The 26,995-nt window shown below is 43.9% G+C and overlaps 1 protein-coding gene and 2 pseudogenes across 7 annotated transcripts; 2 read left to right on the top strand and 1 right to left on the bottom strand.

Annotated features, from left to right (window-relative positions):
• Positions 1–972: 972 nt before the first annotated feature.
• On the top strand, positions 973–26,661 carry LOC145532060 (uncharacterized). Of its 7 annotated transcripts, none has more exons than XR_014072944.1 (3): positions 973–3,067; positions 23,744–24,365; positions 25,130–25,381. XR_014072944.1 is itself a non-coding variant. In XM_081556328.1 (2 exons), exon 1 carries the CDS (start codon positions 1,070–1,072, stop codon positions 3,266–3,268), a length of 2,199 nt encoding a protein of 732 aa, XP_081412454.1. In that variant the 5' UTR covers positions 973–1,069; the 3' UTR covers positions 3,269–3,316; positions 25,130–26,661. The 7 variants fall into 7 exon arrangements, 4 of the variants coding, with proteins under 4 accessions (XP_081412454.1, XP_081412450.1, XP_081412451.1 ...); XR_014072945.1 differs by lacking the exons at positions 23,744–24,365; positions 25,130–25,381 and adding an exon at positions 15,348–15,483 and having other exon boundaries at positions 973–2,635; positions 2,734–3,316; XR_014072946.1 differs by lacking the exons at positions 23,744–24,365; positions 25,130–25,381 and adding an exon at positions 11,465–14,153 and having other exon boundaries at positions 973–2,635; positions 2,734–3,316.
• On the top strand, positions 5,540–5,874 carry LOC145532062 (cytochrome c oxidase subunit 7A2, mitochondrial pseudogene; annotated as a pseudogene).
• Positions 18,070–21,442, bottom strand: LOC145532165 (heterogeneous nuclear ribonucleoprotein C-like; annotated as a pseudogene).
• Positions 26,662–26,995: the final 334 nt, after the last annotated feature.

Raw genomic sequence — 26,995 nt, 5'->3', positions numbered from 1 at the left:
CTAAGAAGTGTATTTTAATAATATTATTGATGTTTGTTTCCATTAAGACCAAGAATGTAAAATTGTAACAAATTCTGGTTTTGTTACAAATACTCTACAATAAACTCAAAACAATGTAAATTAAATATACCAATTTTTCATCTAATTTAACACTATAAGGAAAATTCAAATTCCCTTGGCGGTCCACTGGTTAAGTGGTTAAGTGTGCTTCAACTGCAAGGGGCAGAGGTTCCATTCCTCGTAGAGGAACTAAGATCCCACATGCCTCACAGAGTGATCAAAAAAAAAAAAAAACCACCAAAATAAAACTCAAAACAAAACTAAAAAAACTTGGAAGGAAAATTAAAACAGAAGAAACTTAAAAGACGGGGGAGGGGCGGGGGAATTCACGTCTAGGTCTGCTATCTAGAGCAAGCAAGTAATCGCCCAGTCACTAGGAGGCAAATAGCTAAGATTCGAATTAAGATATCTATCAACAGACCCTAACCACGTCTTCACCAAAACCAGGGAAAGCCTTTAACTCTGACAGTGGTAGCACCTGACACCAAGCTGCATTCGTAGCTGGGAAGTGGAAGTTACTGACAGAGTCCTTGCCCTTTGCCCTCCTTCAGGATTTCGCCCTCGTTCTGGAAGGAGGGGGCTCGAGGGAAAGAATGTAGATACGTCTTCCTACGGCGGGGACACCGAGCACGCGAGGTGAATTCTCTGCTCTCCGAAAGTCCCAGGCGGCGCACACACACGCGACTGGACCACACGGAAGAAACACTGCGCGTGTGGAGCAGGCGGCCCGCGTTGGGGGGCGGGGCGATGGGGCAGACCGCCTTGGGGCATACCGCGCGTGCGCCAGGTAGTATCCGGCTCTGGGGCGAAGCCATTTTTTTTTTTTTTTTCTCTCTCCCCGCTCAGGTGGGCGGCGGCCGAGCTTTCCCGAACTCTCGTCCCGCCTCGTTCTTGGCGCGCCCCCAACGCGTCGCCATGGCGACCCAGCGGCCCCTGCCGGCCTGTGGCGACGCCGCTTGCCCGGTAGCTTTTGCGAACCCGGCGGCGGCGGCGGCAACAGTCGGAGCTCATGGAGGTTTCGGTTAACCACGTCGCCAAGACCAAGAAGTGGAGGTCCCTGGGCCGCTGCAAGCATTTCTTTTGGCTGGGCGTCATCTTCGACACGGTGGGCGTGGCTATGTTGTTCATTGGCGTCTTCACCCGTATGCTCTACTATGACATGTTCCTCTACCTGGGTGCCATCATCATCTTCCTCAGCCTCCTCTGGTGGACTTTCTGGTTCAGCGGTAACATCGAACTGTCTTCTGAAGAAGCCTTGAACAGCCCCTACCGCCTGCCCTCCGCCTCCACGCTGGAAGTCCTGAGCCAGACCGTCAACAACCGCTTCACTTTCACCATAGGCAGCGTTTCCAACACCTTTATGCGGATGCGGCGGCGGCGGCGGCTGCGACAACGCCAGAGGTTCCTGGAAGGGCGGACATCTCTGGATATGACCGTCACGGGCCAGGTCGAAAACCAGCTAGACCAAGACAAAGACTGGGCGGAAGGGGCCGCGGAGAAGGGTGAGGCTCAGGACTTTGGCACCGAGGAGCTCCCCAAACCCGAAGCTGTCAAAAGTTTAAAGGAAGCTTGCTCCCAGGCACCCGATGGTGGTGACCTGGCCCTTGAGGCTAGTCTCCCAAGGTTCAAGGGACCATCGACCGATCTGGTGCAGCCATTCACGGCATCTCCTCTGGACCAGCCTCCAACTCCAGTCATCCTGACTTCTAAGAGCCTGCCCATAGTCTCCTTGGCCTCTATGAGCCAACCTGCCCCTATTCTGACTTCGAAGAGCCAGCCTGTAGTTGCCTTGGCCTCTACGAGCCAGCCCCTTGCAGTGACTCTTGTGTCTGTGAGCCAGCCTGCTGCCCCTTTGGCCTCTACTAGCCAGCCTCCACCTCTCCTGACTTCTAAGAGCCCGTCTGTAGTTTCCTTGGCTGTAGTTTCCTCTATAAGCCAGCCCCCTGCAGTCACTCTTGCTTCTACAAGACAGCCTGCTGTCCCCCTGACTTCTGCTACTCAGCCTCAGTTCTTTGCCTCTAAGAGCCTGCCTGTTGTCTCTTTGTCCTCTGCAAGTCAGCCTCTGACCATCCTTACCTCTCAGAGCCACCCCCTGATGCCTGTGACCTCTGAGGGCCACACCCTGGTACCTGTGGCCTCTCAGAGCCACCCCCTGGTGCCTGTGGCCTCTGAGGGCCACCCCCTGGTGCCTAGGACCTCTCAGAGCCACCCCCTGGTGCCTAGGACCTCTCAGAGCCACCCTCTGGTGCCTGTGGCCTCTGAGGGCCACCCCCTGGTGCCTAGGACCTCTCAGAGCCACCCCTTGATGCCTGTGACCTCTCAGAGCCACCCCCTGGTGCCTGTGGCCTCTGAGGGCCACATCCTGGTACCTGTGGCCTCTGAGGGCCACACCCTGGTACCTGTGGCCTCTCAGAGCCACCCCCTGGTGCCTGTGGCCTCTGAGGGCCACACCCTGGTACCTGTGGCCTCTCAGAGCCACCCCCTGGTGCCTAGGACCTCTCAGAGCCACCCCCTGGTGCCTGTGGCCTCTGAGGGCCGCACCCTGGTACCTGTGGCCTCTCAGAGCCACCCCCTGGTGCCTAGGACCTCTCAGAGCCACCCCCTGGTGCCTGTGGCCTCTGAGGGCCGCACCCTGGTACCTGTGGCCTCTCAGAGCCACCCCCTGGTGCCTAGGACCTCTCAGAGCCACCCCCTGGTGCCTAGGGCCTCTCAGAGCCAGCTCCCGGTGCCTGTGGCCTCTGAGGGCCACCCCTTGGTGCCTGTGGCCTCTCAGAGTCAGCTTCAGAATCTTTTGGAGGTCTGTCAAACTGGACCACCACCTCTTCAGGCCTCCCAGTCCCAGGGTCTGGCCACCATCTCTCTGCTCCAGGTTCTGCCCACTGAGTCTTTGCAGACCCAGCCTGTGGACCTTCAGGTGGCCCAGGCTATTCTGGACCTTCAGGCCATGTATCACACTCAGAAGGCCTCCCAGGGCAGCTCTTTAGTCCAGGAAATTACACCCAGCCAGGCTCCATCTGCCCAGGAGTTTCACACAGAGCCAGTTGCTCTTGAGACCCTACCACCAGCGGACCAGGAGCTAAGTCAGAACCGTCCTGATACTGCAGCCCTGCCTCCTCAGTCCCCAGCTCCAGCTGCTCAAGCCCAGCAGTCATTGCCCTCCGGGAGGAGCCCCACCCTGGTCCCAGAGAGGAAGAGTCGCTCCATCTAGCACAGAAGCGGACCCCAGCCCTCTGAGTGGCCCTCAGGCCTCCGCCAAGTAAGTGACTTAGGAGGAATACCTGCAGTATTCCTTAACTGTTAACAGGTCCGTGTTCTGGTGGTTTCCTCAACCGCCTCTGTTCAGACACATAAAGTTACTGGAGGTGAAGTGACCTGTTCCTTCAGGGATTCGATTATTTGAACTTTGGTGGATTTTTGAAACCTAGTCCTCAGAGTGGGTGAGTTGTTGTTAAGGCTTTATGGCTCTACCAGCCTGAGGGTGTTAATTACCTTCACTCAGTTCTAAGGTTTGGGGGGGCGGGTGAAGGTGGGGAGATTCTACAATGTTTCTGAAACAAGATGAGTTTAAGTGGTACAGGACACAGCACAAATAGCAGTGAGCCTTCCAGTGGGAAAGGTCTTTTCAGTTCTTTTTCAATTTTTTTGATTATATGAAGGAGAATGTCCTTAGTTTGGGGTTACTGATCTCTAACAGCTCTGTAGTGCTTTGGTAGGCAACACCTGCACCCAGCTGGGACTTAATACCATTCATATTAACAAAGTTATTTTAGTGGATAACTTCTATCTATGCCCAGTATTATTAGTTTCTCTGTTTACAATAGTGATGGTTGCTTTTTGAAATCGTTACTTAAGTAAAATTATTTTACATGAGTCAACATAAAGGTAAAAATTAATCGTGACCTGAAACTTGGAAAGATTCTGAGATTTGGAAAACATTTTGTTATTTGTATTAAGTCATATACATTTAGGTACCATAGTACACATATGGTTATGTGTACTAAATCACAAGACCCTTTATGCTGACCTATGAGATGAATGTTATGGTTAAGACAGCTGAGGAGGAGGTTCATTTAACTCCCGACTGACCCCTTGTCAATTAGAACGATAGGAGAGATTATGTGAAGGTCAAAATTAGTGACCCTGCTTCTCAGTGGTTTAAGTGCTGAGTGTCAGTATACTGGTCTTTCTCTCTAACCCCATTTGATAAATTCCTTGGGGGGCAAGGAGGAAGAGTATGGAGCAGAGCAATACTTTGAGATTATGTTAATGCTCCTTGTTTACATGCTACCAACATATTCAAGAAGGGTTTCATCTTTGTTTCATATTGACTGGTTTCATCTCCGACATGAGATACAACTGAGTATTAGGTGGAAGTCAAACCCTTAATTTGCTTACAGTTTTCTCCAATTCACCTTTAAGAGAATGTTTAACAGTTTCTAGGTATACACACACACACATATATATATTCTATAGATAATCATAGGGACAAAGCATTTTAGCTCTTTTGATTTTTGTATAATTTGGACTCGTGGATTCTAAAATGAAATACATTCAGTGACTTATGTTTCTTTTTTTAAAGAGCAAAACACTAACAAATTGTAATAATTCCATAAGTTAAGGATTTAGTGTTATTGAAAAAGATAATTTCCCGTTAATTCATATGACTGAAATAATTCTCCATATAATTCTTGAAGGAGCGTTTGCTAAGTGCCAGGAATAATGGTGAATGCATATAAACACAAAGGTTGCAGACCTTGCCATCAGAAAGCTTAGAGACCGTGTTCTCTAAAGAGAAGAACACTTTAGACAAGGAAGGAGAAGGGGTAGCCTGGTGTCTACCCCTTATTTTTGACAGGAACTGCCATGCAGTGCCTTTCAAATATTAGTTCATTGGCCTGGCATTTGTTGAATTTCTAACAAGTGCCAGGCATTCCATTAGGTGTTAGAGATTCAGAGATAAAATGCCCCTGTTCTCCAAGCACTCACTGTTTATCAAGGGAGGCAGATCTAGGAATAATTAACACAGTGAAGATCCCCTGGAGCAGGGAACAGCAACCCACTCAGTATTCTTGCCTGGAAAACTCCATGGACAAACGAGCTGGCGGGCTACAGTCCATGGGGTCGCAAAGAGTCAGACATGACTGAGCTACTGAGTGCGCACACACACACAACAAGTGCTGTAACACAAGTCTACTTGATATTCCAGAATACAGGTGTGGGCTGGGTGAGGGATTTTTAATCTACAGCCTGTGCATAGCACCGAAGACCCAGAGGTATCCATTGGATGAAGAAGATGGAAAGAACATTCCCTGCATGGGGAAAAATCAACAGAAAGCCCACAGTGCTGAGGGTTGTAAACAGAGGTATCCATTGGGTGAAGAAGATGGAAAGAACATTCCATGCATGGGAAAAAATCAACAGAAAGGCTCAGAGGTTAAACAGTCCATGACCTGCTGGGGACACACTTGGGAAAGGATAATCTGAGGCTGTAGTCAAGAGTGCTTGGGGGTTCTCATTACTGGTGGTCGGTTGTTGAGGTTAGTGGGCAGTAACTGAGCCAAGATGTTGCAGAATCTGCTGGCTTTTTGTCAGATTACCCAGAGGACCACGAGGACTGCTTCACACAGGCAATTTGAGCATAAGGTTCCAGGGAAACAAAAGCTGTTTCCGGAAGGTAATGGCATTCCAGTGCATCTGAAAGGTGGGATAGCTGATGCCCTCCTGTATAGAGCCACCATAATTCTTAGAGTTGATGGAACGGCATATGCCATATATCAACTGACTATGACTTCATTTCCCAAGAAGCAGGATTGACTTCAGTTTATCCTCCCAGTAGTCACTTAGCTCAACTCCGTTCAGCTCACCGTGAACCAGTAATCTGATAAATAACTGAGTTTTTGAGGAATCAATATTTATTGACTTGTACTAACTGCCACCAATAAAGCAGCCTTTACCATGAAAAAAAAAAAAAAGAGTGCCTGGGACTCCAAGATTGGGGGGGTGAGAAAGTGAGAAATCTTTGCAGGCCTTCTTTTTTTTATAAATTGCTTATTTATTTTTGGTTGTTCTGGATCTTTGTTGCCCTACATGGGCTTTCTCTAGTTGCAGCGAGCAGGAGCTGCTCTTCATTGCAGTGCACAGGCTTCTCATTGCAGTGGCTTGTCTCGTTGCAGAGCTCAGGCCATAGGCACAAGGGCTTTAGTTGCTCCATGGCATGTGGGATCTTCCTGCACCAGGGATCGAACCAGTTTCTCCTGCATTGGCAGGTGGATTTTTATCCACCGTACCACCAGGAAGTCCCCTTGCTGGCTTTTTAAGAAGGGTAATTGCATTCATAATTCTACCTGTGTGCTCTGTTATGAAGTAATGACAATAGGCCAATAATTAGAGAATAATTGCTGAATTCTCTCCTGTTTAGTTTTAAGCTGGAAACAGCCCTCTTTGATGTTAGCAGTTTCTAACTAGAGTGTAGGCTCCATGGGTATTCATCCTGGAAGACACTGTCAGGTGTTTATTTACTTGGGCATAACATTTTTCTTTGGCTACAAAGATTGTTGCCAGGCCCTTTCTAGCTTCTTGGACAGCACTACCATAGAAATGAGTATCATTTCCCCAAGGAAAGGAAAGCTTAGGCAAGGAAAGCTTTTTATATATATATAATTTATTTACTTATTTTTGTATGTATTTATATTTTGGCTGTGCTCGGTCTTGGTTGCTGCATGCAGGCATTCTCTAGCTGCAACAAGTGGGGGTTACTCTCTAGTTGTGGTGCACGGGCTTCTTATTGCAGTGGCTTCTCTTGTTGCAGAGCACAGGCTCTTGGGTGTGGGGGCTTCAGCAGTTGTGGCTCATGGGCTTAGTTGCTCCATATCATGTGGAATCTTCCTGGACCAGGGATCGAACCTATGTCCCTTGCATTGGCAGGTGGATTCTTATCCACTGTACCACCAGGGAAGTCCCAAGAAAAGCTTTTTATTAAAAGAGATAGCTTGTGCACAAAGGAAAAAGTGTAAAAAACATACAACTGCAAAACAAAACTTTCAGCTCCTGGAGTAGAAAGGGTGAGTTGCTTTTGTGACAAAAGGGAGGGTTTGTCTGATAGAGCACTGATGACTTCCAGAAATTGTCAACCTTCTTTGATTATCAGCAGGTGGCTCTGTGATGGCTATCAGGAATAGGGAGTGCTTCTGTGAGGGGGAAATGACAACCCACTCCAGTATTCATGCCTGGAAAATCCCATGGACCTAGGAGCCTGGTAGGCTAGGTCCATGGGGTTGCAAAGAGTCAGACACGACTGGACGACTTCACTTTCACTTTCACTGTGAAGGGGAAGAAATGCATAAGAATTTTCTGTAAGAAAGCGCAGGAACAGATAAGGTTACAATTTATAATTGAGCTTCTTGTCTTGTGGCAACTAGGTATACTCCTTAGTATAACAGTTCAGTTCAGTTCAGTTGCTCAGTCGTGTCCGACTCTTTGCGACCCCATGAATTGCAGCACGCCAGGCCTCTCTGTCCATCACCAACTCCCGGAGTTTACCCAAACTCATGTCCATCAAGTCGGTGATGCCATCCAACCATCTCATCCTCTGTCGGCCCCTTCTCCTCTAGCCCCCAATCCTACCCAGCATTAGGGTCTTTTCCAATGAGTCAACTCTTCACATGAGGTGGCCAAAGTATTGGAGTTTCAACTTCAACATCAGTCCTTCCAATGAACACCCAGGATTGATCTCCTTTAGGATGGATTGATTGGATCTCCTTGCAGTCCAAGGGACTCTCAAGCGTCTTCTCCAACACCACAGTTCAAAAGCATCAATTCTTTGGCACTCAGCTTTCTTCACTGTCCAACTCTCACATCCATACATGACCACTGGAAAAACCATAGCCTTGACTAGATGGACTTTTGTTGGCAAAGTAATGTCTCTGCTTTTAAATATGCTCTCTAGGTTGGCCATAACCTTCCTTCCAAGGAGTAAGCATCTTTTAATTTCATGGCTGCAATCACCATCAGCAGTGATTTTGGAGCCCCCAAAATTAAAATCTTACACTGTTTCCACTGTTTCCCCATCTATTTCCCATGAAGTGATGGGACCAGATGCCATGATCTTAGTTTTCTGAACGTTAAGCTTTAAGCCAACTTTTTCACTCTCCTCTTTCACTTTCATCAAGAGACTCTTTAGTTCTTCACTTTCTGCCGTAAGGGTGGTGTCATCCGCATATTTGAGGTTATTGATATTTCTCCCGGCAATCTTGATTCCAGCTTATGTTTCTTCCAGCCCAGCGTTTCTCATGATGTACTCTGCATATAAGTTAAATAAGCAGGGTGACTATATAGCCTTGACCTACTCCTTTTCCTATTTGGAACCAGTCTGTTGTTCCATGTCCAGTTCTAACTATTGCTTCCTGACCTGCATACAGGTTTCTCAAGAGACAGGCCAGATGGTCTGATATTCCCATCTCTTTCAGAATTTTCCACAGTTTATTGTGATCCACACAGTCAAAGGCTCCGGCATAGTCAATAAAGCAGAAATAGATGTTTTTCTGGAACTCTCTTGCTTTTTCGATGATCCAGCGGATATTGGCAATTTGATCTCTTGTTCCTCTGCCTTTTCTAAAACCAGCTTGAACATCTGGAAGTTCACGGTTCACGTATTGCTGAAGCCTGGCTTGGAGAATTTTGAGCATTACTTTACTAACATGTGAGATGAGGGCAATTGTGGGGTAGTTTGAGCATTCTTTGGCATTGCCTTTCTTTGGGATTGGAACGAAAACTGAGATAAAGTTAATCTTTCATTCCCGCCAGCCCGGTTTTTTGTCTCTGGGCCCCAGACCCCTGGGGCCTTTGTTCTTTAGCTCACAAGGCCTGTTTTTCTCAAGGCCCTTTCCAGTCCTTTTCCAAAATGGCTATGCTCTTGTCTTCCTGTCTCAAGATACCATCAGGTATCTTGTACCATTTTGATAGATTTCTCTATATTGACAGTAGGATGAGTACTTATCTAACATGGAGGCTGAGAATTCTCTGGTGGGCCAGTGGTTAAGGCTCCACGCTTACAATGCAGGGGACCCAGGTTTGATCTCTGGTCAGGGAACTGAGATCCCATATACCATGCAGTGAAAAATAAATAAAATAAAATGGAGGTTGGCAATATTTTTTTCTGTAAAAGCCCAGATGGTAAATATTTTAGGCTCGGTGGGTCAAAAGGGAAAATCTGGGCTATTACGTGGCTGCTTATATAACAAGAGAGTAACTGCTCCTGCCCACCCCCACCCCCATTCTCAGTCACTGAGGGGTGGGTTGTACAGCTGCTTTGACTCCAGTTGCCCCCACTGGAATCGTCCACCTGACCAAGAGCAGCTGGCCTAAGGCAGAGGGAGACTGGCCTGGCCAGTCAGGTTCGTAGGCAACATGCTGTACTTCACTCTGCCCCGGTGACACCCAGGTCCCAGGGTGCCATTCCCTCCTCTCGGAGAACGTGGCCTGTCTCCTCATCGTCTGCTGGCTGGAGGAGAGCTGGACTGCCCAGTCCCTGACTCCCCGATTGCAGTTCCACCATTGCATGCCTGCCATCTGCCAACAGTGGAGTTTAGAATGTTCAGGTGGTAACGTTCAGGCCCTGAGCAGACCGCTGGCCAGACAGGCAGGCCCTGGGAGCTCTGGGGAGAGCAGGAGTAGAAATTGATGCCTAGGTTTGGTCTTGGAGGCTTGCAGCCACAGCTCACAGCAGTGCACATGTGGAGAGTGGGAAGAGGTACTGCTGGCAGCTGGTGAGTGGAGGCCAGAGGTGCTGCCAGACCCTAGACTGCTCAGTCCAGCCCCTTCGCAGCACAGAACTATCCCACATCATCAGTATGAGGTTGAGAAACCCTGATCTAGAATAATAATAAAAAAAAATTATGCTATAATTCATGAAATGCTTAAAGAAAAATCTTTGATCCTCAGATGACTCATTGCCTCTTTTCTTTTTTTTTCCTTAAAAAAATACAACAAGAACACACCAACATTTATTTGGCTGCAGTGGATCTCAAGTTGTGGCATGTGAGATCGAGTTCCCTGACCGGGGATTGGTTCTGGGCCCCCTACTTGAGAACGTAGAGTCTTAGCCTCTTGACCCCCAGGAAAATCCCAGATTCACTACCTCTTAAATAGTAGCAGTCACTTCTCCACTAAACCATGAGGGTCTCATTCACCTTTGTTTTATTCATCTTTGTGTTCCCATTTTGTATAATTCAGAATCAACACACACATACACGGGGCATTTGTTAATAATAGTAGCTAGCATTACCCGCTGTGCCAAGTAACTTACAGGCTTTATCTCATTTGTCACAACAATCAGAGACAGGCACCACTCTTATCTCTACTTTAAGGAAAGGAGATTTGATTTTGGAAGGTTATGTAATTCTTTCAATGTCATATAAATGGAGAAGCTGGAATTGATATGTAATTAATGTATAATTTGTTATAGTGAAGTGAAGTCGCTCAGTCGTGTCTGTCTCTTTGTGACCCCATGGACTATAGCCCACCAGGCTCCTCCATCCATGGGATTCTCCAGGCAAGAATACTGGAGTGGGTTGCCATTTCCTTCTCCAGAAGATCTTCTCGACCCAGGGATTGAACCCGGGTCTCCCACATTGGAGGCAGACGCTTTAACCTCTGAGCCACCAGGGACCTACTATACGCTTTCCCTGCAAGCAATAGTTATTAATGAGCCTTTTTCTTAAGCCTGTTAGTCGTAACAAGCTGTAATACCCCGGATCAGTCTGTGGCTTAGTTCTCCATTTAAAGCTCTACTTCCAGAGAGAATGAAAATCAACAACTCTTTAATTTTTTTGTTTCACTCTTATCTCCAAATTGCTTTTTTCTTTCCATAAGCCACCAGTATTCCTCCAGATTTCAATGCCAAGTTTATAAAAGCACAAATACTTACCTTAACCTCAGTTTGGAAACCTCCACCTGGAGTCCTGACCTATCTCAGACCAGCAAACGTAACCAGACTGCCTCTGCCAAGTATATGTTTCAGGGTTGCGGAGAATATTCCAGCCTCAGCTAATAAAGACGTTATCAGAGTTTTAAGCCATAATAAACTGCTACTCCAAATGAATGTTGTTTTAAAATAAGTTGGTTTTTAAAATAGATTTCTCTTGTGAAAGCATTCCAGTATTCTAAGTGGAAAATAATGTCACACACTTTGGGTAAAGATATAAGTACAAATCCCACATAAATGGACATTGAAAAAGGTGGCTTCTTTTTTAAGGATACCATGTGGCCTCATTAAGCTATCAGAAAGATTAGTACAATCAATGTATTACAATTTGTATGTTCATTTGTTTTAAATAGCAGGAGTTTCCCTTTTCCCCAAGGATTTAAAACTGCTGATTTGATTGCATATATTAATGATAACTTCCAGATGTTCAAGCTGCTAGAAAAGGCAGAGGAATCAGAGATTAAATCGCCAACATCTGCTGGATCATCGAAAAAGCAAGAGAGTTCCAGAAAAACATCTATTTCTGCTTTATTGACTATGCCAAAGCCTTTGACTGTGTGGATCACAGTAAACTGTGGAAAATTCTGAAGGAGATGGGAATACCAGACCACCTGACCTGCCTCTTGAGAAACCTGTATGCAGGTCAGGAAGCAATAGTTAGAACTGGACATGGAACAACAAACTGGTTCCAAATAGGAAAAGCAGTACATCAAGGCTGTATATTGTCACCCTGCTTATTTAACTTATATGCAGAGTACATCATGAGAAACGCTGGGCTGGAAGAAAGACAAGCTGGAATCAAGATTGCCGGGAGAAATATCAATAACCTCAGATATGCAGATGACACCACCCTTCTGCCAGAAAGTGAAGAAGAACTAAAGAGCCTCTTGATGAAAGTGAAAGAGGAGAGTGAAAAAGTTGGCTTAAAGCTCAGCATTCAGAAAACTAAAATCATGACATGCGGTCCCATCACTTCATGGCAAATAGATGGGGAAACAGTGGAAACAGTGGCTGACTTTATTTTTCTGGGCTCCAAAATCACTGCAGATGGTGACTGCAGCCGTGAAATTAAAAGACGCTTACTCCTTGGAAGGAAAGTTATGACCAACTGAGACAGCATATTAAAAAGCAGAGATGTTACTTTGTCAACAAATGTCCGTCTAGTCAAAGCTATGGTTTTTCCAGTCATGTATGGATGTGAGAGTTGGACGGTGAAGAAAGCTGAGCGCTGAAGAATTGATGCTTTTGAACTGTGGTGTTGGAGAAGACTCTTGAGAGTCCCTTGGACTGCAAGAAGATCCAACCAGTCCATCCTAAAGGAGATCAGTCATGGATGTTCATTGGAAGGACTGACATTGAAGCTGAAACTCCAATACTTTGGCCACCTGATGCGAAGAGCTGACATTTGAAAAGACCCTGATGCTGGGAAAGATTGAGGGCAGGAGGAGAAGGGAAGGACAGAGGATGAAATGGTTGGATGGCATCACCGACTCAATGGACATGAGTTTGGGTGAACTCTGGGAGTTGATGATGGACAGGGAGGCCTGGCGTGCTGCTGTTCATGGGGTTGCAAAGAGTCGGACACGACTGAGCAACTGAACTGATTAATGATAATCAAAATTCACGTGGGACTGTTCTCCATTTATGTTCTTCCTTTGTATCCTTGGATTATTTATGCAAGAATGCTCTAATATAGGGATAGTCTCTTTTTTTAGATTTCCAATTACAAGCAAAAGTATGTGGTATGGTATGTTTTATCAAACCTTCTAAAAATGTTAGTTGTTTTTATATTTATTCCCATTTTCTGTCCCATGCTTCAGTATTTCTGTGTTCAGAATTTTTAAAAATTAACTCAAGCTGGAAGCCTTTATGCATTGCAGATACTTGGAAAAAAGAATAATGGCAGGACACTATGCTACAAGACATATGGGACAAGACATATGCTGTGTGAGTCCACCTATATAAGATTTTGTTGGGAGCTGTTTTGGAACTACTGCTGGATGACAAAATCACGGCACCACTTGAGAAGAAAGTGCAAAGCGGTTTCTCGCCAAGATCGGAACCTTCACTCCTTCCTGTTTCTATGCCTTTGTTGTGGCTAGCTGTGTTTCTTTCTTTGTTGGCAGGATGGAGGAGCCTGGTAGGCTACAGTCCATGGGGTCGCTAAGAGTCGGACACGACTGAGCGACTTCACTTTCACTTTTCCCTTTCATGCACTGGAGAAGGAAATGGCAACCCGCTTCAATATTCTTGCCTGGAGAAGCCCAGGGACGGGGGAGCCTGGTGGGCTGCCGTCTGTGGGGTCGCACAGAGTCAGACACGACTGAAGCGACTTAGCAGCAGCAGCAGCTGTAGTGATTTCACGAGTTTACGGAAAAGAAAAATGATCCTCTGTCCCAAAGAAATATTCCCAAAATGATTAAACCTACAGAGGCCCCTGGTTGATGGATCCCTAACACTCAGCCAGGGAATAAGGCCATGTTCATTTAAAAAACAAGCCCTAAGCCTATTGTGACCTGGCCTCATGAGGAGATTATTATTGATGATTGAAAACTTGGATCATGTATTAAGAAAAATTACAGAAACTAAGCCAATTGCCTTTTCTCATAAAGATTGGGCTGCTAGAAATATTTGTGCCCCCCAGAATCTGAACACAGACAAAAGGAAATATGTGAGTCATATTGCAGGTGGTTTCAGGGTAGACTGTAAAAGATTTGTTTTTGCCCAAAATAGTCTTGTGATATGTGGGTAGATGGTAAACAGACCCCCACAGACAATGCTGTACTATGAGAGACTCTTGATCTTAGATCCCGCTATAGTGCTTATTCCCTGAAGCAAGATGCTGTGTTTGCTAAGTAGATAGAACAATATGATTTATGACATCATGGATCATGTTTTTAGTAAAATAAGAATAGGTTTCGGGGTAAAAATGTAACTGAAATGTAACAAAAGACCAGGAAGGAACTTTACATCTTAGAATCAAAAGATAAATCATCTGAATAGAAAAATATTGCAAAAAAATCATTACAAAGGTGACTGACCTAAAACATGTGCTATATAAGTAGAAACGTAGAGCAATAAATGAAGGATCATCTCTGAACCTTCAAAAGACTCTGTGTCTTTCTTTCTTTCCTTTCTTTCTTTTCGCCGACGCCGTTCATCCCTTGGGTACCCCTGGACTAGCTGGAGCAGGACTCCGGCAAGATTTCTCATGTCAGAGAATCAAACTCACAGAGACAGAAGAGTGATGATTTCCAGAGTCTTGGGGTAGTTGGGGGATGGGGAGTTGTTTAATGGGTACAGAATTTCAGATGAAAAGGGTTATGGAGATTGGTTGTGCAACAGTGTGAATGTACTTAACACTACTGAACTGTACATTTGAAAATGGTTAAGATGGTAAATTTTATGTGTGCATGCTTGCGTGCTAAGTTGCTTCAGTCGTATCCAACTCTTTGCAACCCCATGGACTGTAGCCCACCAGGCTCCTCTTTCCATGCGATTCTCCAGGCAAGAATACTGGAGTGGGCTGCTATGCCCTACTCCAGGGGATCTTCCTGACCCAGGGATAGAACCCGTGTCTCTTATGTCTCCTGCATTGGCAGTCAGGTTCTTTACCACTAGCACCACCAAAACTTTCTGTGTATTTGACCACAATCCAAAAAGAATGGTTGGATTAAACCAGCAATTTATAAACCATTTAATATTTATAGATTTATTTTTAAGTAATAAATATATGCAACAGCTGAGCTTCTGTATATAAAATGCACCAGGTAAGCACAGTTGTTTTGTTGTTGTTGCTGATATTAATTTTATTGATTGTTTGTTTGGCTGCACCAGGTCTTAGCTGCAACATGTAGAATCTAGTTCCTTGACCAAGTATTGAACCCAGGCCCCCTGCGCAGGATTGGGAGTGTGGAATCTTAGCCACTGGGCCACCAGGGAAGTCTCAGCAGAGTTGTTTTAAGAATTCAAGAGCTATAGTTAGGAATTCAGAGAAAAATCAACTTTAATGTAGTGCAGAATAAGGGACCAAGTAAATGCAAAGGACCTTCTTGGAGGGCAGAGGGTATGTACATATGCACATTTCAGGAACCTGCAGAAGAGCCTTTTATCTTGCAGAGGCTAATCAATACTAGTATGATTGAATTTTATCTTGGGTAAATAGAGTTGGTTCCTAAGAATTGTGATCAGTGAACCTCGGGCGCCACCAATGCTGAGAAGCAGATAGTCACCTTGAAAGAAAAATAGAAACAACTTTATAATCATCTTAGTAAATATAGGTACTTATGTCTTTTACAAACACTAGGTCCCCAAGTGACTGAGCTGAGCAGAGCTGCACCCCCGGCCAGGACTCCGCACAGGCCTTGACATGAAGGAAAAATAAATCTTATTAAAAACATAAATGTATTAAACAATCAATAAATATACAATAAAGTAAAAAACACTAGACTCTTCTGGTTTATCTTACCGTTGATTTAAAGAAGTATTTTATACTATTCAGCCATTAGAAAAAGAAAATTTTGCCATTTGAACAACATGGATGGACTTGGAGGGCATTGTGCTAAGTAAAATAAGTCAGATAGAGAAAAACAAATGTTGTATGATATCAGTTGTATGTAGAATCTAAAAAAAACACAACAAACTAGTGAGTATAACAGAAAAGAAACAGACTCACAGGTACAGAGAACGAACTAGCAGTTACCAGTGGGGAGAGGCAAGACAAGGGGTAGCGGAGTAAGAGATACAAACTATTATGTATAAAATAAGCCACAAGGCTATATTGTACAGCACAGGGAATATAGCCAATATTTTATGACAACTCTGATGGAGTATAACCTTAATTATGTATCACTATATTGTACACTTGTAACATATACTATCGTACATCAACTATATTTCAATTTTTAAAAAGTGATGTAGAAATAAAATGCTTTACAGGATGAGCAGATTTTTAAAGTTTAAATCTTTGACTCCGTAATGTAATTCCATATTGCAAAATCCAAAAAGCATAAAATAGCACATATTAAAGCCTCCCTTCAACCTTCGGAACATTGCTACTGATAGACATCAAAAATGTTATTAGGGGCTTCCCTGGTGGACCACTGGTTAAGAATCTGCCTGCCAGTGCAGGGGACACAAGTTTGATCCCTGGTCCAGGAAGATCCCACATGCCACAGAGCAACTAAGCCCGTGCCACAACTCCTGAAGCCCTCACTCTCTAGGTCCAGTGCACTGCAACAAGAGGAGCCGCTGCAATGAGAAACCTAAGCACTGCAACTAAAGAAAGCCAGTGCAGCATCAGTGAACCCAGTGCATCCCAAAATAAATACATAATTTTAAAAATGTTACTAATTTCTTATAAATCCTTTCATTCAAGCATATATATAATGCATTCATGTATGAATATCATTTATATACGCAAAGTGCTTATACATTCTAGTATTTCTTTACATGCTTTTTTAAACTTAATATGTTATCTCAGAGATTTTCCATTTTGGGTGTTAAAGTGAAAGTGAAGTCGCTCAGTTGTGTCCAACTCTTTGCAACCCCGTGGACTGTAGCCTACCAGGTTCCACCCTCCATGGAATTTTCCAGGCAAGAATACTGAAGTGGGTTGCCATTTTGGGTGTTAAAGAGCTTTCTTATTTTTTTTTTATGAACACACAGTATTCCATTGAATAGATGTATCATAATTTCACTTGTTTCCTATTGACGGACATTTTGGTTGTTTCCATTCTAATAAATATTTAAAAGCAATAATAAATTTGGACCTAATAAATACGTATTGACCAATCAGCCACTAGTGATTGAGCATTGACTTTAACAATTCCAAAGACTGTTTAGTCCATTCCCTGCCCCCAAACAAACAAATGAAAATCGTAAGTGACCTGCCTATACCTAGTTAGTGGCAGAGGCTGGACTAAAATCTGACAGCCCTGAGTAGGAGTCCTCCTTCTAGCAAATCAGTATAATTATTTCATTGTGTTGTAGTTTCCTTAAAAAATACATTATCTCAGAGATTTGAATTTGAGCTCAGAAAGGACAATGAATCTTTTTACTTTTCCTTTATTACCAGAACATTTTAATTTTTTTAAGGATGGAGTGCATGAACATGGTTAGCAAAGAAAAAGGGAAATAGTACTAAAAGCTATACAGTAAAAAGTAAATCTTCCTTCAGCTTGTGAACCCCACCCCCCAGCTCCCCAGTCCTTAATGGCTCTTTCCTAGAAGCAATCATTGTTTTTAGTGTCTGGAACATCTATCCAGAGAGTCTGTGCAAAACCCAGCATATATTTTTATACAAGTCTGTGCTTTTTAAAAAAGTGAATAGTAGGATATTATGCATCTTTTCAAGTAGCTTCTCTTTTTCTGTCCCCCTTCCCTTTTAAAGTTTCTCTAAAGTTGTTAACAAAGGTACGTATAATCAAAGCTATGATTTTTCCAGTAGTCATGTACAGATGTGAGAGTTGGGCCATAAAGAAGCCTGAGCACTGAGGAACTGATGCTTTCGAATTGTGGTGCTAGAAAAGACTCTCGAGAGTCCCTTGGACTGCAAGGAGATCAAACCAGTTAATCCTAAAGGAAATCAACCCTAAATATTTATTAGAAGGACTGATGCTGAAGCTCCAATACTTTGGCCACCTGATGTGAAGAGCTGACTCATTGGAAAAGACTCTGATACTGGGAAAGATTGAAGGCAAAAGGAGAAGGGGGTGGCAGAGGATGAAATGATTAGGTAGCATCACTGACTCAATGGACAGATTTGAGCAGACTCCGGGAGATAGTGGAGGACAGAGGAGGCCTGGCGTGCGTAGTCCATGGGGTCCCAAAGGGTCAGACACTACTTAGCGACTGAACAACAGGTGTTCCAACCACACGCAAGCCATGATGGCTACTTGGAACTGTGTGACTGAGACATTCATCTCTGAAAATAGAAGACTGCTCCTTCTCCAGCATATAGCCCATTTATCTTTTCCCTATATAATCTCCGAGTAAAAACCTGGGGAGTAGGGAGTTGATATTTTGGTTCATGGGTCCACCTTCTCCCCAGGATTGCCATCCTCCTCAATAAAGCTGTCTTTCCTTTTACGTGACACTTGTCTCTTGGTATTGGATTCTTGAGCGAGGAGCAGGTGAACCTGAGTTCAGTAACAATATAGAGAAAATTTTCCAGTACCATTATCAGATTATATTATGGTAAAAGTGAAAGTCGCTCAGTCGTGTCCAACTCTTTGCGACCCCATGGACTGTCCATGGAATTCTCTAGGCCAGAATACCGGAGTGGGTAGCCTTTCCCTTCTCCAGGGAATCTTCCCAACCCAGGGATCGATGCCAGGTCTCCCGCATTGCAGGTGGATTCTTTACCAGCTGAGCCCCAGGGGAGCCCTATGTTATGGTGAAGTGCTATTAAATAACACATTACTTCTGAAATTCAACATCCACTCAGCTTAGGTTTTTGTACTTTGTGTCTTGCATTGCAAAAAGCTAACATAGTTGAATATTAAGAAGGGAAAGGAATGCATATTTGCATTACAAAAGGATTCCCAATCATTCATTTATTTCAAGATTCCAGTTTTGACTTTTCTCAATGGATTCTCTTCACCACCACCACCACCTTCCTCCAAAGGACTATTACCTTAACCCTGGACTGTTAAACTCAAATCCTAACTCATATCCCCTATTTTACTCTTGCCATGGGGTCTTGCACACACTTTTCTCCTTGATTTAAAAGCGCTATCCCCACATAGCCTGCTGACCCTTTCACACTTAGTGATTTTTTAAATTTTGATTCAATAATCACTTTCTCAGGGAAACTTCCCAGAATGCCCTGCAGATGTAAGTTATGCACTTTATAGAACTCAACAGCAAGTACCATGTTGTCTCCTTTAAAGGACTTAATAGATTTGTGCTTGTGCGCTAAGTCGCTTCAGCCATGTCCGACTCTTCGCGACCCCATGGACTGTAGCCCACCAGGCTTCTCTGTCCATGGAATTTTTCAGGCAAAAATACTGGAGTGGGTTGGAGATCTTCCCGACCCAGGGATGGAGCCTACATCTTCCAAAGAATATTAAAGGCAAAAATGGAAACTGTATGACTGTTTATAATTTTGTATATTGTTTTACCTCTTTGTCCTCCAGTTGTTTCACATGTTTTGTGTCTTCAATTGGACTAAAAGTTCACCTCGTTGTTGTTCAGTTGCTCAGTCATGTTTGATTCTTTGCGACCCCATGGACTGCAGCACACCAGGCTTCCCTGTCCTTCACTATCTCCCTGAGTTTGCTCAGACTTATGTCCATTGAGTTGGTGATGCCATCCAACCATCTCATCCTCTGTCAGCCCCTTCTCCTCCTGCCTTCAATCCTTCCCAGCATCAGGATCTTTTCCAACAGTTAGTTCTTCACATCAAAGTAGTCAAAGTAGTAGTCAAAGTACTGGATCTTCAGTTTCAGCATCAGTCCTTCCAATATTCAGGGATGATTTCCTTTAGGATTGACTGGTTTGATTGCCTTGCTGCCCAAAGGACTCTCAAGAGTCTTCTCCAACACCACAGTTCAAAAGCATCAATTCTTTGGTGCTCAGCCTTCTTGATGGTTCAACTCTCACATCCATACATGATTAGTAGAAATACCATAGCTTTCACTGTATGGACCTTTGTTGGCAAAGTGATGTCTCTGCTTTTTTTTTCCCCCTCCAAATTCCTGGTTTAATAAGGACTTGTTTATTTTGAGAAAAAAAAAGTTCCCAAACATCAGGCTGTTCACAAAAATAACCCACAGTATCATCTTTAAAAAACAAATCTTAAGCCTATTACACTAGTTATTTTTCTAGAGGATGCATTTAACATGCCAACTCTCATTCACAAAAATACATTGTTACATTTGTGTTGAACAGCCCCACATAGCACTCTTATGTGGGGTATAACACACATGCTTCTAACTCAAAGCTGCTCTCAGGTTCTACTCAACTAATGAGACTGCCTTTGTAGTTAGCGAAGCAGCTACTGTATGAATGGAAAGAACTGTACTCCCTCTATAACAAGAGATTATTTTGGAGACAGTTGATAAAAACCATACATCCTTTTTATTGTTAAGTCATAAAGACATATCAAAATTAAAGCAAAAATTACAGGGTAAAGACTTAACGTAACTACTAGGAGGGTCAAAGGAAGTGAAAATAGGACTAGGTGCAGGGCAATATGAATTAATGAACATGGGAAGGACAAAGGTGGGGAGAACAGTGAGCATGTGCTGAAGATACTAAGGGAGAGGATCTGGTGAAAATTTTGATCTTAGACAAGCGCCTAGGTAAAGAAATAATGGGACAAGATTTCTAAACCCCACTATGTGCTTAAGAGTCATCCTACCATTGGCACTGTCTCTGTCATCCTCTCCTTCCTCAGCCTCTTTTTCATCATCCTTGATCAACTCCAGCTGGTCATCCCCCCGATCTTCATTATTGTCATCATCCCGTAGGTCCCCCTCCTCAGCAGAGTCATCTGCACCCCCCGCTCAGACTCCATCTTCACATTAGTCTCATCTTGCTTCAGGGAGCTGCCGCTCTGTTCCTCTTCTGACTTTCCCTTCTTCATCTCCACTCCTTGTTTGCTCTGTTCCTTTTCAATTTTTTTCCAGGCTTTCCAGTAAAGAACCCACTTTTTGTTTTATCTAGGTTAACTCCTTCTTAACGGTCTGAAGGTCATCTCCTTTCAACTTTCCAGACTTAGAGTAAGATCCCTGCTGTCCGCTCTTAGAATTGAAGCCACGTTTGCCCCTTCGTGAGGTGTTTCCTGATACCCACTGGTGTTTTGAGGGCACTACAGACCAAGCAATAGGAGGAGGAGGAGGAACACCTGCTGGGTAACTGTACATCCTGTCGTAATAATCCTGTTGAACGTCACAGTCCAAGTCAAAAGATGAGCTGAGTGGAGGGGACAGAGAAGCGTGTTCTGGTACTGACCCGTACATCTCCGCTGCAGATCGTTTCACACCTGCTTTTCCTTGGCAATGGCAACCCACTCCAGTACTCTTGCCTAGAAAATCCCATGGATGGAGGAGCCTGGTGGGCTGCAGTCCATGGGGTCGCGAAGAGTCAGACACGACTGAGTGACTTCACTTTCACTTTTCCTCGGTTCATTTTTGGCTCTGCAGCCAGATTAATACCTAAAACCTGGCCAGCAATTATTCTGCCATCCTCTCCTGCCACAGCAGCCTGGGCATTTCTCTCATTAACACACTGAATGAAGGCAAAGCCCCTAAGAACAGAGCAACCCACGATTTTGCCGTATTTTCAGAAGACTGCTTGCACGTCAGATTTCTTGACCACAAGAGTATTGAGATTCCCAAAGAATACACAAGAGTTCATGGAGCAAGGATCCGTCTTGTTGGTAACATTGCTGGCCATTGTTTTTGATGATACGGTGCCTCACAAAGCTCAAAAATGTAGCTGAAGATCAAAAAATGTCACAGGAGGAGGAAGGGAGAAGAGATTTGATTCTGAATCTCCTACCCCTGAGTTCTACGTGGAGAAGCCGATTGCTGCTGGAGGTCGGCAATGTCGTCGCAATCACTCAGTCTTCGCCTCTTCACAAAATGTGTCTCTGCTTTTTAATACACTGTCTAGATTTGTCAGAGCTTTACTTCCAAGGAGCAAGTGTCTTCTAATTTCGTGGTTACAGTCACCGTCTGCAGTGATTTTGGAGTCCAAGAAAATGAAATCTGTCACTGTTTCCACATTTCACCCATCTATTTGCCATGGAGTCATGGGAGCAGATACCAAGATAGTTTTTTGAATGTTGAGTTTTAAGCCAGTTTTCTCACTCTCCTCTTTTGCCTTCATCAAGAGGCTCTTTAGTTCCTCTTTGCTTTCTGTCATTAGTGTGGTGTCATCTGCATATCTGAGGTTGTTGATATTTCTACCGCAATCTTAATTCTAGCTTGTGTTTACCCAGTCTGGCATTTCGCATGATGTACTCTGTGTAGATGTTCAATAAGCAGGGTGACGATATACAGCCTTGACGTACTCCTTTCCCAGTTTGGAACCAGTCAGTTTTCCATGTCTGGTTCTAACTGTTGCTTCTTGACCGGCATACAGGTTTCGCAGGATGTAGGTAAGGTGGTCTGGTAGTCCCATCTCTTTCAGAATTTTCCACAGTTTTTTGTGATCCACACAGTCAAAGGCTTTAGCATAGTCAATGAAGCAGAAGTAGATTTTTTTTTTAATTCCCTTGCTTTTTCTGTGATCCACTGGATGTCAGCAATTTGGTCTCTGGTTCCTCTGCCTTTTCTAAATCCAGCTTGACCATCTGGAATTTTTTGGTTCATGTATTGTTGAAGCCTGGCTTGAAGGATTTTGAGCATTACCTTTCTAGCATGTGAAATGAGCGCAGTTGTGTTCACTAAGATCGTGATTTATACCAGTGGTTCTTAATTTTGGGAATATTGTCTCCTTGGGGCATTTGGCAATGTCTGGAGACCTTTGCTTGTCACAATGGCACAGAGGGGGATGCTACTGTCACCTCGTGAGTGAAGACCAGAGATACCGCTAAACATCCTGCAATGCACAGGACAGCCTCCTCCCCTCATGAAGGATTATCTGATCTGAAATGTCGCCAGTGCCAAGGTTGAGAAACTGCTTTATGTTTCTCTAGGACAAGGAAAGCTCTAAATTAATGGGCTTTGGATACACTTATATTATTTAATCATATATTAAATACATTAATTATATTGTATATAATTTTATATTACATACACATAGTATATGAATATTTATTTATAATTGCATACATAATATGTGAATATGACATATTAATTAGTAAATATATATACATTGTTAATTAATATTCATTAACTACATGAAAGCTATACGGTTGACATCTTGTATTAATGAATGATGTTTCTATAAAGATAGGTGACTCATAAAATAACTGTTGACTCTTTGGAAAGGGGAAGGGAACAAATGAGATATTTATTATTGGCTTTGCTAGTTAGAAATTATTCATTTGGAACATCCCTGCCATTCAGTGATTTGAAAAACATTTCTGGAGCATTAATTGTGACCCTTTCATCTACAGCAAAAATTCACTGGAAGCCATTTGGTACCATATGACCTCATCTCTCTAGACTGGGTTAGAGGAGGGCCTATTGTTGTTATTTAGTCACTAAGTCATGTCTGACTCTTTGCGACTCTATGGACCGTAGCCTGCCAGACTCTTCTGTGCGTGAGATTTCCCAGGCAAGAATACAGGAGTGAGTTGCCATTTCCTTCTCCAGGGGATCTTCCTAACCCAGGGATCATACCCATGTCTCTTGCATTGGCAGGTGGATTCTTTACCACTGAGCCACCAGAGAAGTCCCTGACTCAAATTTGGCCAGTGAGAAATTCTTTTTTGGTGCTTTAAGATATCCTGTAACCTTAGAACAAATTTTTCTTTTCTGCTTAAACTAGCTAAAGATAGCTTCTGGTACTTTCAAGCCACGATTGTGGCTTTACCCAAAAGAACTGCTCTGAGGATGAGTGTAAAATTTATCTCTAGAGGAAGACTGCTCTTTTGAAAAACAGTTTAATGGGTCATCTGGGTACATGAAATTAAAATTTCATTCTAGAGTGAAGAAGCTCAGAGCAATTATGCTGCTGCTGCTGCTGCTGCTAAGTCGCTTCAGTCGTGTCTGACTCTTAGCGATCCCATGGACTGCAGCCCACCAGGCTCCTCTGTCCATGGGATTGTCCAGGCAAGAGGACTGGAGTGGGAGAGCAATTATGAATAATCATAATACTCAGTGATACAAAAGGATGACTACATTGTAGGCGAGGTTGTATCTTTGCAAGCACATGTTCTTATTTGTTTGCTTTTTGTTGTTGTTGCGGTTGGAGGAGGGGTCTTTATTAGTACTGGTACTTTTTTTTTCTAAGAGTTGGAGACAAAAAGCCATGAGTCTGAGGAAGGCAAGACTGGATAAATGAGGCTTTTATCCTGTCACGCTGAGTTGGCCCATGAAACAGAGTGAGTAGAGGATCCACGATGAAGGAGCATGACCCGAGAACTCCCACAGAAGATTATGCCACTTAGTTTTAGGATTTTTTCTGTATTGTGCTCGGGTGTTATTGAAAAAAATTTAACACAGAAGCCTTGTCTTAACCGTGCTTTATGAAAATAAGGAAGAAGCTGTGTTCAACCTTATGGATGAAGTATTGCAGGGAGTGTAGATTGGCACAACCACTTAGGAAAGCTCTTTGACTGTGTCTTGTATACCTCCAAGAGCAACTCTACCCTAAGACAAATTCTTGCACCTATGAGTCAGGAGACTGTAAGAATATTCATAACAAGGTATGTAAGAGTAGGGAGGAGCCGGGGAAGGAAACAATCTAAATATTGGAGACAGGAAAATGGATTGATAAATCATGGCTATTGCTGTTTAGTTGCTAAGTTGTGTCCAACTCTTTAGGACCCCATGGACTGTAGCCCTCTAGGCTCCTCTATCCATGGGATTTCCCAGGCAACAATACTGGAGTGGGTTGCCATTTCCTTCTCCAGGGGATCTTCCTAACCCAGGGATCAAACCCGCGTCTCCTGCATTGCAGGTGAATTCCTTTTTGCTGAGCCACCAGGGAAGCCCATGCTATATGGTAGGAGAAACACAATTACACACAACAGGATTGGATTCTAGAAGCAAAATGTTGATTGAAAAGAAACAGCAGTATAATACCACATTGAAGTAGTTTTATCATGGAAAGACAAGAGAAATAAGTAGTATGTTTGTTGTCTGGGAATATATATGGTAATTGCATAAAGAAAAGTTGAAATGATTTTTTAAAAACTCAGGATAGTGGTTACTTTCAGAGGAAGCAGGCAGACGGTGGGGGTCTGGAAGGAGCACATAGGAAGCATCAATAATACAGGCTGTTTCATAAGTTGGTTGTATATTCACAGGTCTTCACTTTACTATGTTTAATAACTTACATTAACATATATTCTTTAATACATATCAGACTTTTTACAAGTGAAGGAATAAACTGTCAAATTCCTAGACAGTACAGTTTAACTTCTACTGGCTGAGAGTGCAAAGAATTGTGATTTTCTTTTCTTTTTAGCTCTGCTTTGTGGATATAGGGGAAGAGATTCCCACTTAAACAGCTATCTTGAACATCTTTGTGAGCTACCATGCAATTTCCTCAGTTCCTGGGACATGGATGATTTCTGCCCAGCATTCCGCAGGAACTCTGAAGCAGTGAGGCAAGAAATGGTGTGCCCATATGGAGGCAGCAGAAGGACAATTACTGATTTTACACCATTGCCAAAACAGAACACTGCTTTATATTTTAAAAGTTGCTATACCTAGTTTATGCCCTTTTGATATAGTTCTATACAGTTCCCAAAGGTTGCAACAATTCCCCTTTCTTAGAAAGTAAGGGGAGGGACATCCCCTTTTTCCCTCTGCCTCCTTCCCACCCACCCTGCCTTGGCATCTGTTGTACCCTATATTCGGAAGATCCTTCCCTGCTTTGCTGGTCTGGCTGACTCGGTACATCTTTAAAATTTTTAAGTTTAAGGGTTAATGCCTTTTGGAAACTGTCTTCTCTCACTCTTTGATTTCTAATCCCAGAATTATCACAGCTCTGAGATTTTCGGATAAGACATATCATCAAGCCTGTTTCCAGGAGGGTGAGATTAGTTTGGGTGTTTGTGAGAACAGCCCAGTAGGTAGGAAGAAGCAGGTTCTGGGTCAAGCCGACTTGTTCAAATCCTGACCCACCCCATCTTTCTGTGGGCTTGGATTAATCACAAGGCTTCCAGTTCTTCATTTTTATTATTGATTTTTATTGGAGTGTAGTTGCTTTACAATGTTGTGTTAGTTTATACTGTACAGCAAAGTGAATCAGCGATATGTATACATATACTCCCTCTTTTTCAGATTTCCTTCCCATTTAGGTCACCACAGAGCACTGAGTAGCATTCTCTGCACTAGACAGTAGGTTCTCGTTAGTTATCTGTTTTATGAGTGCCTGCATGCTAAGTTGCTTCAGTTGTGTCCAATTCTCTGTGACCCTATGTACCTTAGCCCGCTAGGCTTGGGTTCTTCAGTTTGACTGAGGGAGGCTCTGACTCCAAAAAGTTAAAAGTCGACATACCAAGCCACTGATTAGCCCCTCCCGGTGTCCCCACCCCTTCTCTGGGAAACTCAGGGCTGGACAGACACCCCCCAGGCAACTCTCCAGTCTCATTACAGTGGTTGTTCAGTTGCTCATTCGTGTCCAACTCCTTGTGACCCCCATGGACTGCAGCATGCCAGGCTTCCCTGTCTTTTACTATCTCCCAGAGCTTGCTCAAACTTATGTCCATTGAGTCAGTGATGCCATCCAACCATCTCATCCTCTGTCGTTCCCTTCTCCTTCTGCCCTCCGTCTTTCCTAGCATCCGGGTTTTTTTCTAATGAAACCGCTCTTCACATCAGGTGGCCAAAGTATTGGAGCTTCAGCTTCAGCATCAGTCCTTCCAATGAATATTCAGGACTGATTTCCTTTAGGATTTACTGGTTTGAGCTCCTTGCTGTCCAAGGGACTCTCAAGAGTCTTCTGCAACACCACAGTTTGCCTTCTTTATAGTCCAACTCTCACATCCCCACATGACTACTGGAAAAACCATAGTTTTGACTAGACGGACCTTTGTCGGTAAAGGTCCAACTCTGAGTCAAAGTTGGCTCAGTACAGTGCACTGGCTAAGTCGCTTCAGCCGTGCATTCTTTGCGACCCCATGGACTATAGCCCTCCAGGCTCCTCTGTCCATGGGATTCTCCAAACAAGAACACTGGAGTGGGTAGCCATGCCCTCCTCCACCAGACCTTCCCGACTCAGGGATCGGACCCAAGTCTCCTGCATTGGCTGGCGGATTCTTTACCGCTGAGCCACTAGCGGAGTCCACAGCCGCCGTCAGCCGCTCGCTTGGCAGGGAAAGTCCTC

Source organism: Giraffa tippelskirchi, chromosome 13 (assembly GCF_054371585.1).
Source record: "Giraffa tippelskirchi isolate mGirTip1 chromosome 13, T2T-mGirTip1v1.2.pri, whole genome shotgun sequence".
In the NCBI taxonomy this organism is placed as follows: domain Eukaryota; kingdom Metazoa; phylum Chordata; class Mammalia; order Artiodactyla; family Giraffidae; genus Giraffa; species Giraffa tippelskirchi.
Note: the sequence above shows the minus strand (reverse complement) of the source record. Positions and strands in the feature narration are given on the sequence as shown.